We start from the raw sequence: 12,958 nt of genomic DNA, 5'->3' as shown, positions 1-12,958 counted from the left end.
TATTTAAAAAAAAAAAAAAAAAAAAAAAAAATTTGGTCTATTTACTCAATGAGCTCATGCCCAAACAAGGCGTGTCTATTTAGATGCTGAAATGTTAATGCTTTTTGTGTTAGAAATTCTAACACAAAAATAATTTGTGTTGAAATGTTGATGCTTTTTGTTAATGCTTGTTAATGCTTTTTGTGTTAGAAATTCTAACACAAAAAGCATTAACATTTCAGCATCTAAATAGACACGCCTTGTTTGGGCATGAGCTCATTGAGTAAATAGACAAATTTTTTTTTTTTTTTTTTTTTTTTTTAATATTAAAAAATTATGAATTAACCAAAAGGTTAATCGATTATTAGCGTCGGTTAATCGAAAGTGAAATTAACCGAAAATTGACATCCCTAATGTTGGTTTACAGGCACAACAGGAGCAACAGCTAATTCCTACAGCAGAAACAGACACGTTGAGGCCTACCTCCCCTCCCCTGATGAGCCAGGTTCACAGGAGAATCCTGGAACTGGTGGACGAGACTGCTAAAGCTAAAGCTAAAGCTAAACGTATTCCCTAAAGCAGTGGTTCTCAAATGGGGGTCCGGGGCACTTTGCCACGCGGTCCGTGAAAAGTTTTCAGGATTTTCTTTTCTTTTGCAAAAGCTTCATAATTATTTACCATACCATTTCATGCTTTAAATTTAAAATGGTTCGGATTACATTCTACTCTAACAAACCTATCAATTTAAAAGTCAAGCACGTTACCATGGAAACAATTAAGCTTAGCCCAAAATCACAAATCAGAATGAGGGGGTCCCCGGTATATTTTCTATCTTGTAAGGCAGGGGTTCCCAACCTTTTTTGTGCCAAGGACCGGTAGATAAATGGGAAAAAAAGTTGTGGACCGGTTGTCAATTTTGATGGTTTTAGTTACATATATATTTACTCACCAGGTGGCGACAAAGGGTAAATAACAGCCTTTTGTGTTGTACTGTATGTAGCCTAAAGTATTTATGTTTTCGTTTCAACTACAAACATAAATAAACATCAACTTGAAACTATGTTTTAACTACCACACAGGCTATAATATTATAGCCTAGTATGTTTATTTATTTAATTTTTATTCTTTTTTTTGGACCGGGCTCGTGGCCCGGTACCAAATGCGTTGCGGCCTGGTACCGGTCCACGGCCCGGTGGTTGGGGACCACTGTTGTAAGGGGTCCTTGGCTGAAAAACATTTGAGAACCTCTGCCCTAAAGCTTTGAAAGGAGTGGTGAGGTTGCTGAGGTTGGCTAGAGAGCAGTGATTCTCAAACCTAATCAAATCAAGGAGCCCTAAGTCTATTAGTCTATATTAGAGCCGTATAGGGACCCCCATTTGGTGACATAATTTGTCTTGGACCCAAATCTGAGAATGTTTTCTTGTTCGATATGATTTTGTCCAGAATCCCATGACTATATAGAGCGATAACAGTGAAACTAAAATAGTAATTCTTCTACATTCTCTAATTGCGTTCTTTCTTCTAAGTGAAATAATGGTGAATTTAACAATTCATTAATTTGCGGGGGACCCCGTGGAACACCTGCAAGGACCCCTGGCAGTCCCCGGACCCCACATTGAGAACCACTGGGCTAGAGAGGGCCTCAAGTCCCTCTAGTCAGCTGAGCATTATGAGCAGAGCAATGCTGCAACACACCGACCTTAGATCTGGACGCCCTCTAGTGGAATCACAGGTAAACAACAAGCTCAGCAGGAAAATACTAAAAGACTGATCTACTGGAGGTGCTACATGTATCTGGCTATAACCTTGTGGCAAATGTCTAGAAACTGCAGAACACATTTCAAGTGGACAGAGTAATTTGTAGGTATAATCTATAAAAATCATAAATTCATTTTACAGACATATTATGTATGTTGTTGTTAGAATGTCCGAATATAGTACCAGTATAATACCGTACTTGGTTATATGGTTAGATACGGTTTGGTTAAAATATAAAACATAGCCTATAGATAGAAAATGCAACACATATAATGATTATAATGATTGTGAGGCCTTTCTCATGGCATAACAGTGATACTCAACTTACGCCCTGCGATTGAATTGCAAAAAAAGAAGAAAGATTTTTTTTTTTTTTTTTACAGTGCACCTGAACGCAACATGCAAGATACCCGCTGAATAAGTGTCCAAATGTTCATGTCATTCTGGCCAATACTCCACTTCTGTTATAGCATTTCAGTCTGGAATATGGAATATCTTTCAATAATCTATGATTTAGCTGCTAAATTGTCAAATACTGCCGTCTGCTCGCTACTATTACAAATATATCTCAATAAGTAATACTACCCAGGCACTTATGTATGTACTTGTAACTAACTTAACCTAACTATCTATCCGGAGTGCACAACATTAAACTCCGGCTGACACCCCAAAAACCTACAATCCGCTACAGAAAAATGTATATTGTTTGTTTATTAACTGGCCCCTGGCCTTCTATCATTTCACGAAAGTCCAGGTCCAGGTCCCTGACACCTCAATGGTGGAATGAGCTTCCACCTTTGGTCAGGACGGCCGAATCACTGCCGATCTTTCAGAAAAGACTAAAGACACACCTTTTCAGGCTCCATCTGGGCCCTTCTTGATCTACGGTAACTTCTTTCTCTCCGTTAAAAAAAAAAAAAAAAAAAAAAAACTTAACTTGTACCACAGAAGTTGTAGTTATCATAGACTGTGTTACATAGTGGATTGCTCTATTGCTGACAAAAATGTGTTATTGTAAGTCGCTTTGGATAAAAGCGTCTGCCAAATGACGTAATGTAAAGTGGCCCCCGGGCAAAGCAAGTTGAGTATCCCTGCATTATAAGGTTCACGGGATACTACTGTAGACTTGGATACTAATGCTCAGTGTTTTAGTACTGAGCTGAAATAAAGAAAGATTAAAGTTAAGTTAGTTTACAGTAGTGTGCTGTGAACCTACTTACCTAATGGACATTTCTCATTCCTGTGATCACCAGCGACTTAGAAAGAATGTGTTTGGTGTAGTTTGGTACAGTATTATCAGTGAAGACTTTGGTCATTTATTGTAAAGTAATAATCGAGGCCTTAGCCCGTTTCTAATGAATTGCCCACGTCAATACAAAACATTAAGCTGTACGTCATCTTGTCCTTTCATCTTCTTTGTTCCAGTTTTACAGGCATGTTATTTCTCGAGCTGGGTCCTTAGTTGCAGCAATACCAGAGTGTTCATCATCACCTGAACAGATCATTTGACACTATGTAGCAAAGGCGTGTGTGACAGTGTGAACGCTAATGTGTCGAGTCCAACTGGACTGAGGAGTTCGCTCTATAGCTGCACCGTTAATGTCTGTTCAAACTCTTTGTTCGGTGTATTTGGTGTTACTGTGGCACAGTATATCACTGTGGTGAAAAGGGGCACGTCATCACAGCGGCGTCACCAGGATGAGGGCGTCTCGGTTGCGTCCGTTCATAACCGGCCACGGGTTGAAGTACGGGAACACGGGCTCTTTGAACTCCGCATCGCAGAAGGTGAACAGGTGGCTCATGTCCCCCGCGTCATAGAACGCCACTTCGCCGCTGCCGTAGTCCAGATACACGCCCACCCTCCTGGGGGAGCGCGAGGGATATATCAAGCTCTCCTCGGCGTCGGTGCACGCCTCGTACTCGCTGGTGCCGTCGCCGTTGTCGCGCAGCACCAGGGTCCAGAAGCCGTCGTCGGGGCAGAGGCTGATCTCCTCCTTGCGGTTGACGGAGGCCGTGGCCACACCCAGGCCCCAGGCCGTCTTGGAGCCCACCTCCACCTCCCAGTAGTGGCGGCCCGAGGAGAAGGCGTCCAGGCCCAGCACGATGTTGTAGCGGGTGAAGCGCTCGGGGTTGTCGGGCAGGTTGGGCTGGATGTCCCCCACGCGGACGCTGGTGCGGCACGGGGAGACCCACAGGCGGGGGTAGGCCGTGTCCGGGTCGAGGGTCACCGCCGAGACAGCTGGGGGGTGGGGAGGAGGGGGTGGAGCGATAAGGGAGTTAGGCAGGGGGGGGGGGGGGGGATGGTGACAGACGACAGGTTTGAGTCCTCTGTATTTTGACGTGTATCCTGTCAAAATGTCCTTCAACAGGACACTGCTCACTTACTGTAATTCGCACTGGGATAAAAGCATCAACCAGATCATAAAAGGTAACATGTAAATTATATTGTGACAGACATAGACAGACTATGACGCAACCCCACTGAGCCTCATGATGACATCCAGACCTGTTCTACACTCAGCATTCCTGTCTCCACCCTCAGGATCGAGGGGCGTGATCGTATCACACCGTCCTTATTTACACCGACGAGAAATATGGCTCTGAAGAGACTTCTGCCCAGTGAGAGGTTTACTATGCAACATGACAGAGCCAGTTCTTTTAGGTATGGTGCTGTGTCTTCAGGTAGAGAGAGTGAGTTAAGGTGCTGTGTCTTCAGGTAGAGAGAGTGAGTGAGTGTGAGTGTGAGTGTGTGTGTGTGTGTGTACCTGGCAGAAGAACAGAGCTCATCTTCCTCCAGGTCCTGTACTGCAGAGGCCCCATGTATTCTCCTTTCTGCAGATCCACACTCACCTCTGGGGGACGCTCAAATAAGCTCTCAGCCCTGAGGGGGGGGAGAGGGAGGGAGGGGGGGAGAGGGAGGGAGGGGGGGAGAGAGAGAGAGAGAGAGAGAGAGAGAGAGTCACAATGAAATGAAAAATAAAATAAATAAAAAATCACCTTGTTAGCCAACTCCTCACATGATGAATTCCACCTATTCAAGACAGATGGACTACATTTTTCTTTCATATTTTTATAGGATGTCAAAATCACATGATGTTTACTTCCTGGAAAACGGCATATTTCAATGCTTATTGTATTGGTTACTTCATGATGTACCAGTACTTATTGTTCATCAAGTCGTCCATTTCACAACTTTCACAGTAACAAGAGCGGCAACAATGACGATGCATTTTGGGCTTTTTCTGATCTTAAGATTAGGCACAAAGCACCAAGCCACTTTGCATGTTTGTTCTGGTCCAACCCGCCCACTTTTATCTCGCCCCAACATCCTGTTTCAACCAGAGATACGTTCGCATTACGAACGCAAAGAAAGCCGTCTAAGGCCTTTTCCTCGTGACTTTGGGCAAAGCTGTTTAACCCATTGATACCTGATGCAGCATTTGCGTGTATATACCTCATTTGTGTGCGTATCCCTTTAAGACCGCGAACCGCGTTAACGCGGTTCGCGGTCTTAAAGGGATACACACACAAATGCTGCATCAGGTATCAATGGGTTAAAGAGAGGAGGAGAGAGACAAAGAACAGCTACTAGCATTCTAGAGCAAAAAGAGATACTGTAACTGAATGACGGCTTTTCCTCACTCACCCTCCGATGAAGTCTTTGATTCCCTGGAAGAGAGCAGAACAGATCATATATGAGGCTCCCTGCTGAAACATTAAACATCATTTCTCCCCTTTTTACCTTCGCCAAGGAGGTTATGTTTCCGGTGCCATTTGAACAGGATTACAGAAAAACTGCTGTCCTGAATTTCATGAAACTTTGTGGAACTTTGTTGGGCGCGGATCCGATCCGACTCACAACATTTGCATATCCTAGCAGACTGGACTAATTGGCCTTGGCGGAGGTCTGCGCTCTCCCATTGCACTTGTCTCCTTTCCATCCGCACTGGTCCCTCACCTTGAGCTGCTCTGGGTTGTCGTCCTCGGTCAGTTTGAGCTGCAGCTGGTGGGCGGTGTTCTCCAGCCGGCTGATCTGCTGCGTGGCCTGGGTGAGAGCCTCCTCCAGCTGGTTCAGTTTCCCCTCCTTCTCCCTCTGCAGCTGCTCCTTCACGCGCTCCTCCTCCCGCAGGAGGAACTCCCTCAGGTGGCTGAACTCCACGGTCACCTGCGCCTCCAGATCGCCCGCTCGCTCCTGAGGCAAAGCACAGGGACACATACTGTAAGCTCACCTGTGCCAACACTCGCGATTTTGACGTTTCATTGACGTTGGGATCATATGAAATGACATTCATTGGTACCAACCAATGGCATGCTATTCACCTTATGTAGACAAACTTGACCCGTTTGTGTTACGAGTTCCTGCTCAAAACGCCGGCTGTTTTACCTGCTCATCGTCTCTGGTCAAAGCTGGTGACTCACTGGAAGCAGGCTGCGGGGATAAGCTCTGCCACGGGAAGTGTAAACACAATCGGTTCCGATTGGGTTTACACCTCCTGCTAGTCTCTCAAGCCAGACTGTCTCTTCTACATAAGGTGAATAGCTTGTTGGGAAGGGGGCTAAATAACACTCCAAAGTTCGGCAAAATTTTGGCAAGGGAAAAATTATTTTCCCTTGACCTCTGACCTCAAGATATCGGAATGAAAATCGCTTTTACAGATAAGGTAGCATCTTTCAATAAGGCAGCATACATTGACAGAACAATGGATCACATCACTGACGGAAAACAAAACAAGATGGCAGCAGTCAAAATGCCGAACTCGAGGCTTCAAAAGGATGTCCCCAAACCACTGGGTGACGTCATCGTGGCTACGTCCAAATTGGCTGTAATATACGTGAAGTATATGTAGGGGAAATTCCACCCTACTCTTACATTTTTAAATATCGTCAATCAGTGAATTATTTTCTGTTGTTACTTTATTTTTGTTCTACCCACTTTCCTTCAACCTGCCGCCTCTACTTCTACTTCAGTTAGTGATTTCCTACATTTCCCAGAATGCCTTTCAACCACCACAAGAGAACAGGCTTGTTCCATTCAGCTGTGGGTTAACTTACATGTGTAGGTGCAGAGAGTGATCATATTATAGTGTAGTAAGAATAAGAACAAAAGAGCAGGGTTTTTTCCAGTAAAGACATACTTCCCGTAAAGAGTCGTGTCCCTTACTCAAAACACAGCATGTGTTGCTGCCGCTGCATTGCATTCTGGTCTATTGAGGCGACTATCAGTGGAGAAATGTGTTTCTCTGCCTCTTCTATGATGTATTTCTTCACGTGCGATTGTTGAACGTCTCTCGGTGCAAAATAGCGGCTCAAGAAAGCTGACGTTCACTGATGATAGTAGAAATTGAAAATGTTTCTACTATTAAACTGTGTCGTAGCTGCCTGCACTGGACACATCTTGACGTGATGCCACATTGTTAAACCTTAAAATTTGCCCAAAAAATACAAGGTCCAACGCCAATAACCTTTTTTTTCTTAACGGTGTTAAAGTGTTTTTTTTATTTTCCCCGTTATGTCGCTGATGTGTATAAATAGCCTAAACATTTATGTAGGACGATAAGCAGGTAGGCAGACAGGTAGAAAGAACACACACACGCCGCATAACATTTGTGCGTAGGATGAGAACTGGCACACTTCCTCTCAACCTCGTTCGCCCACATCCTGTCACTCAGTGACACTGACAGAGAGAGAGGGAGAGAAACAGAGAAGTGAAAGTCAAAGATTGTGCAAATAAAGTGTGTCAAACAGGCAGAGAGACAGACAGCTAGAGCAACAGACAGACGGAAGCAGCACAGGCTCGGTCAGACAGACAGACAGACAGACAGACAGCCACAGACACACTGCGGGCAGTTTCTAGTAAAGCTTGGTCTGTGTGCTTATCTGCCGCAGCAATGACGCTCCTGACTCCACTCAGCAAACATTGTGCTCATATCTCTGTCTAACACACACTCATACACACACAAACACGTCCATTTGAGATGGTCGGTGCTAGAATGGATCGGCCGGAGGAGGAGCGATGATTGGTTAACGTTAGGGTAAAATATCAGGCCAAGCTAGTGTCCTCTAGAGAGAGTGGCGTCAGCGGAGGACCAAAATGCGAGACTCATTAGCCAATGAACAGCCAGGAATGGGTCTCGCGCTACTTTTGCATGTTAAAATAAAGCTGATAATGTACAATTTGATTCAAGGAATGAAAAACCATTTCAAAGTACAACACAAACTGTCTATTTTGCTGCAACTCGACAGTGCTGCTTTTTTTACTCAAGAGTTCCACTTTCTACTTCCTGGAAAAAAACTGGTACATTGGAGTGAATGGAGATGTCGGAACTCTTCTATTATACGGCTCTGGGCCAAGCCAATCAGAGGTGTCCCTCCGGCCGATCCATTCCACCACCAACCATTTGAGATGAATGCTGCCACCGTGGAAAGATTCTGTCAACTGTTGTTATCTATCTCTGTTAGGGTGTGTGACATGTCACATAACCAGCCCCTTGTATATGTGTTGACTCTGTGTGTGTGTGTGTGTGTGTGTGTGTTGTGTGTGTGTATGTGTGTTTGAGCTTGAAATTGAGAAACCGTGAAAAAGACAAATGTGTACGTGTCTGTGAGTGTGTGTTACCCACCTATTTAATCGTGAGCGATCCTCACCTGTGCAGTAAATGAGAGTCATCACAGTGGCGATCACATTACACCGACTGACTCACTATAGTGTCACTATCAGTTGGTTAGTGCGAGTCATGTGCCAGCGCAGCACTGTGAGACAGGTCAGCGTGGAAGCGACCAGAAATTCTGGTTCTATTCAGAAGACAGCACTCACTCACTGCTTTGGATTATAGAGTAGGTGTTTGGTACACAACATATCCTCTCTTTCCCCAGCCAACACAGCCCCACACACAGACACACAGCTAATACCTTAACGAGGAGGATCTTTTCATTGGTTTGGCTTTGGAAGAGCGAGGCCTCCTCCGTCTGGAGCTGAACCCTCTCTAGAGCGACAGACAGCTTATCCTGTGGGGCGGGCGAGGAGAACAAACGGGTCAATCACACACACCGCATTAAGAGGTATAGTGTCGGGCAAACCAGATGACTCAAACCAACAGTTAATTTGATTGGTGCCTTGGTGAGAAAACAACAGCAGCCATAATACGGGAGTCATATGATGTTCAAACTTCCCGTAACCCTTTCACCTAACATGTTGAGACACACCAGGCGGGCCGCTTCAGCACTGATGGCCAACAGGCACTGCAAAGGTTAAAAGTGTAGGGAGGTAAGAGCCGACACCAGCCTGCCGAATTCCTGTCAAACTCAAAGTACACACACACACACACACACTGCCGGGGCAAACAGACAGCCTGCTCTTCAACTGACTGACTGCCATGTCATGGGATCCGCTGTGAGAAAGACCCGTTTGTCCCAGCATTTGAATCACACACATAATACAATTCTCTCTTTTTTTAATGATAACTGAAAGATTTGATTTGTGTGGGAATGATTTGGCCAACCTGAGGTGGCCTGAGGTGGCAGATTCAGGGACAGATGTTTCGGGTGTCAATTGGGCATGGCGAGACACTCCCCATATTTTAGTCCACACTTGATGTTATAGGTTTTGTCATTACAATGTAGAGCAAAGATCAAGCAGAAATAAGCAATGTCTTTTCTTACTTTAATTACTTTGAAACCATATGGGGGGGGGGGGGGGGTCACATCTGGAGACATTCAGGACCAAGGTTTACTGACCAACTCTGCCATCTAACAATTATCACATTGATCAAAACAAATCCTTATCAGCACCAATTGCTTCACTTGTACCCAGAAGTTTGGTCTTTAGGAGTAGGTTGTGGTGGCAAATCACATTAGATGCATGCCCCATGCTTCAGCTCAGAGAGAAAGGCCCATCAGTGAGAGGAACAGATTTGTCCCATTACCTTATAATTCTCGAAAGCCTCGTTAATGGGGATGACATTGTGCGTCTTGTGGTCCCGGGACATGCCGCACACCAGGCAGATGGGCAGCTGGTCGTCCTCGCAGTACAGCTTCAGCTTCTCCTCATGCTCCTCGCACATATCAGCGACCAGGCGCGGCCAGTACCCGACGGACGAGGCGACGCTGCTCATGCTGGACCCGGGCTCCCGCTCCCATACCTCGGGCTCCTCTGGCGCGCCGTCGGGGTCCCAGCCGGTCGTCGCCCCGGCGGCCGCCGCGTCCATGGTGCCGGCTTTGCGCACACTCTCCACGACGTTGCACAGGAGCGAGTTGGGCCGCAGCTTGCGAGTGCACGGCTTCCTGCACTGCGGGCACGTCGGCAGCTCGTCCGCCTTGGCCTCCCAGCAATGGGTGATGCACACGCGGCAGAAGTGGTGGCCGCACTCCAAGATCACCGGCTCGCGGAAGAGCTCCAGACACACCGGGCAGGTGAGCTCCGAGTGCAGCTCCTCAAGCGCGTTGGCCTCCGCCATTCTCCGCTACGCTCATACTGAAATAGTTTCCCCACAAAAGACTGCTGATGGTAACTCTGTGGAAAAGTTACGACCAGGCTATTCTTCCGTAGCGATGTGAAGGCAGAGGGAGTGGTCTGAAGTTGACAGCAGAGCGGGCTGTTTTCACGGAAGAGACGGAGGGAGGGCGTGCGTCAACAGGCTCGGTGCCTCCTTCCCCCCGCAGGCGGCGGCCCACTGGGCCCAGTTCCATTCAGGGACGCTTTTAGCCCAGAATGCTGCTAACCCAATCAGCAATGTTCTCTTGACGTGCAGTGATGATGATATTATGGTCTCGATCTGATTTGTACATGCACTCAGTGTATTCTTCTATACAGCGTAATCTGATAGGGGAAACACTAATGAAGTCATATTGATATTCATTTGTTCATTTGTTATGAGGATCCCCATTAGCTGTTCCCTAAAGCACAGACAGTGGGGTACACATTTCAAAACATAAACAAGGTGTGATGTGATGACTCTCTCAACAGCAAAACAAAGTTCTAAAAATTCGCATAGCAACCTACATAGCGAATTATAGACAGGCCCTTAGTACCATTATACAATTTAGTTTATACTAGTGTCATTGTACTATTCCTATTGGGTAACTGAATGAACCAAATATTATTGTAACGTGTTTGGGTAATCTAAGTATTACCTGTAATGTGATGTGCAACATAAGTGTCTCAACGGTAGCTAGGAACTAATGTGTGTGGGTGTGTTCCTAGGGGAAACGGGGTATATAGGACCAGCGGCCGCTGTGCCGCGGGGAGTCAAGATACGGAGTGAGCGAGACCGGTTGTTATGTGTAGAGCTAGCTGTGTGAAGCTAGCTGCTAGGAGCTAACGAAGCCTGTGAATAAAGACCCTGTACCAACTACAACTCTCCGTTCCTTGGTGTATCAGCGATACGCTACATTGGTGTCAGCAAGTGAAGCGGTAGCGCCTCTGTTTTCGGTCGAGAGGAGAGAGTGAGGAGGAACAGCGGAGAAAAGTTGGAGATCAAAGGCTCGAGCGACCTAGCTGTAGCGAGCTAGCTGTGTGAGCTAGCTGCTACGAGCGCCACGTGTGATGGCGCGTCTAGAAGAAAGCCTGTCGGTGAACGGGAGAGAAGAAGGGCTGACGACAGAGATCAGCTCGAGGCTGGCGGGCATGGAGGCCCGTGTGTTGAAACAAGTCAGACGGCTGGTGGAAGGAACTCCTGCCTGGGCAGTGGAGGTATTGCGGACGCTACGAGAGGTCGCGCAGCACGGAGAGAAGCGGACGGAGGAGACACAAAATAGACTGTGTTGGAACTGTGGAGAACCGGGCCACGTGGCGAGGTGGTGCCGAGGCGAGCCCGGGATACGGACCGGGTATGTGGGACAACGACATGGACAGCAGGGAGCCTGCTGGGCATGCGGCGCGATGGGACATTTAGCCAGAGAATGTCAAGAAGCTGTCGGGGATTGGAGGACAGCGAGAGAGGAGAGACAGGTGAGGCTTTGTTGGGCTTGCCAGTCGCCTGGACATTTGGCTGGAGACTGCATTAAGAGTGTGAACGCTGGAGGAGACACACAGCCGGGGGAGCAGCCCGAGCAACAAGCAATGGAGCAGCCGGAGCAACAAGCGGCGGAACAGCGGGGCAGTATAGAGCCGATTGTTCTGGGCAGGAAAGGGACTGTTGAGCCGGCCCAGGCTAGCTGCTCTGTATGCCAGCCAGTGGTGGGGGAGATCGCCATCAGCGACGAGACCATCAAGATAATGGGAATCGTTTTGAACAGCCAGAGGGAAGTGAGCGACATCACCTGCAATGCTGTTACAGTGGGGGGAGCGGCACTCGTGTCCCCGGGGGAGCGAGAGGGGTCAACGCTGGAGGAGCCGGCCCAGCCAGGCCGCTACACAACCCCCACGGCTGCGCTGCAGAAAGTCGAGGTGGAGATCGACGCCGATGGTGTCCGCCCTGCTGTCCTCAACACGCCGCCCCCTGAGGGAGCGGGACGGGAGGACGAGCGAGTGCAAGCGGTGGAGCCGACAGACGAGGAGAGGCACATCACGCATGTCAACGGGGGTGAGTGGAGACGCAGACAGATGGAGGATGCGGATATCGGTCCGGTGTATGCGTGGGTGGCGGCCGGACGCCGGCCCCCTGTGGAAGAGATTCACACATGTTCCGGGGCCACAAGGGGACTGTGGAACATGTTTTCGGACCTGCATCTGGGTGGAGATGGGGTTTTAGAGAGAAAGGGACACGGGAAAAGCGGGACTCAGTGGGTTGTACCCGGTTGCCTGCGAGAATTGGCACTGAAGGGGGCGCACAATGGCCCATACGGTGATCGGGGGCCCGAAGAGACACTCAGCCTCCTCCGTAGACATTTCTACTGGGGCAAACAAAAGGAGGACGTGCGGAGATACTGCAGTGCATGTGTGGACTGTGGAACACGGGGGGAAGACCGAGGAGAGTCACCCTGCGGAGGGCTAACCCCACTGGGGTTTGAGCAGGACTGATGTGCTTCAGATGGGACAGAAGCTTTAAAAAGGGGGGATGGAAATAGTGGTTGATGTGAAGATGAGTGTAAAGAGAAAAGAGGGAATGTAAATATTGGGGCTTGTGATAATTGAAATGTGGGTTGAATTTAAGAAATGGAAATGGTGGTGGTGGAACGGAAATTGAAAGTGTGCTGAAAAATAAGAGGCAAATTGGGGGAATGCAAAATGTTGTGGGGTGGTGTGTTTTGGTACAGGGGGATATGTGTGGGTTGTGGGTGTTAA

At 47.6% G+C, this 12,958-nt stretch overlaps 1 protein-coding gene across 1 annotated transcript; it reads right to left on the bottom strand.

Moving 5' to 3' along the window:
* Positions 1-258: 258 nt before the first annotated feature.
* Positions 259-10,263, bottom strand: LOC310789881 (zinc-binding protein A33-like). The gene is made up of 6 exons (XM_083651588.1): positions 9,660-10,263; positions 8,647-8,742; positions 5,696-5,929; positions 5,384-5,406; positions 4,503-4,618; positions 259-3,976 (listed from the first exon to the last, which is right to left on the bottom strand). The coding sequence occupies exons 1-6, from the start codon at positions 10,188-10,190 to the stop codon at positions 3,417-3,419; spliced, it is 1,560 nt and encodes a 519-aa protein (XP_083507714.1). The 5' UTR covers positions 10,191-10,263; the 3' UTR covers positions 259-3,416.
* Between the last annotated feature and the right edge of the window lie 2,695 nt (positions 10,264-12,958).

The sequence above is a fragment of the Poromitra crassiceps genome, assembly GCF_964638095.1.
Source record: "Poromitra crassiceps genome assembly, chromosome: 15".
NCBI classification, from domain to species: Eukaryota; Metazoa; Chordata; class Actinopteri; order Beryciformes; family Melamphaidae; genus Poromitra; species Poromitra crassiceps.
This window is presented reverse-complemented; position numbering and strand designations above follow the sequence as displayed.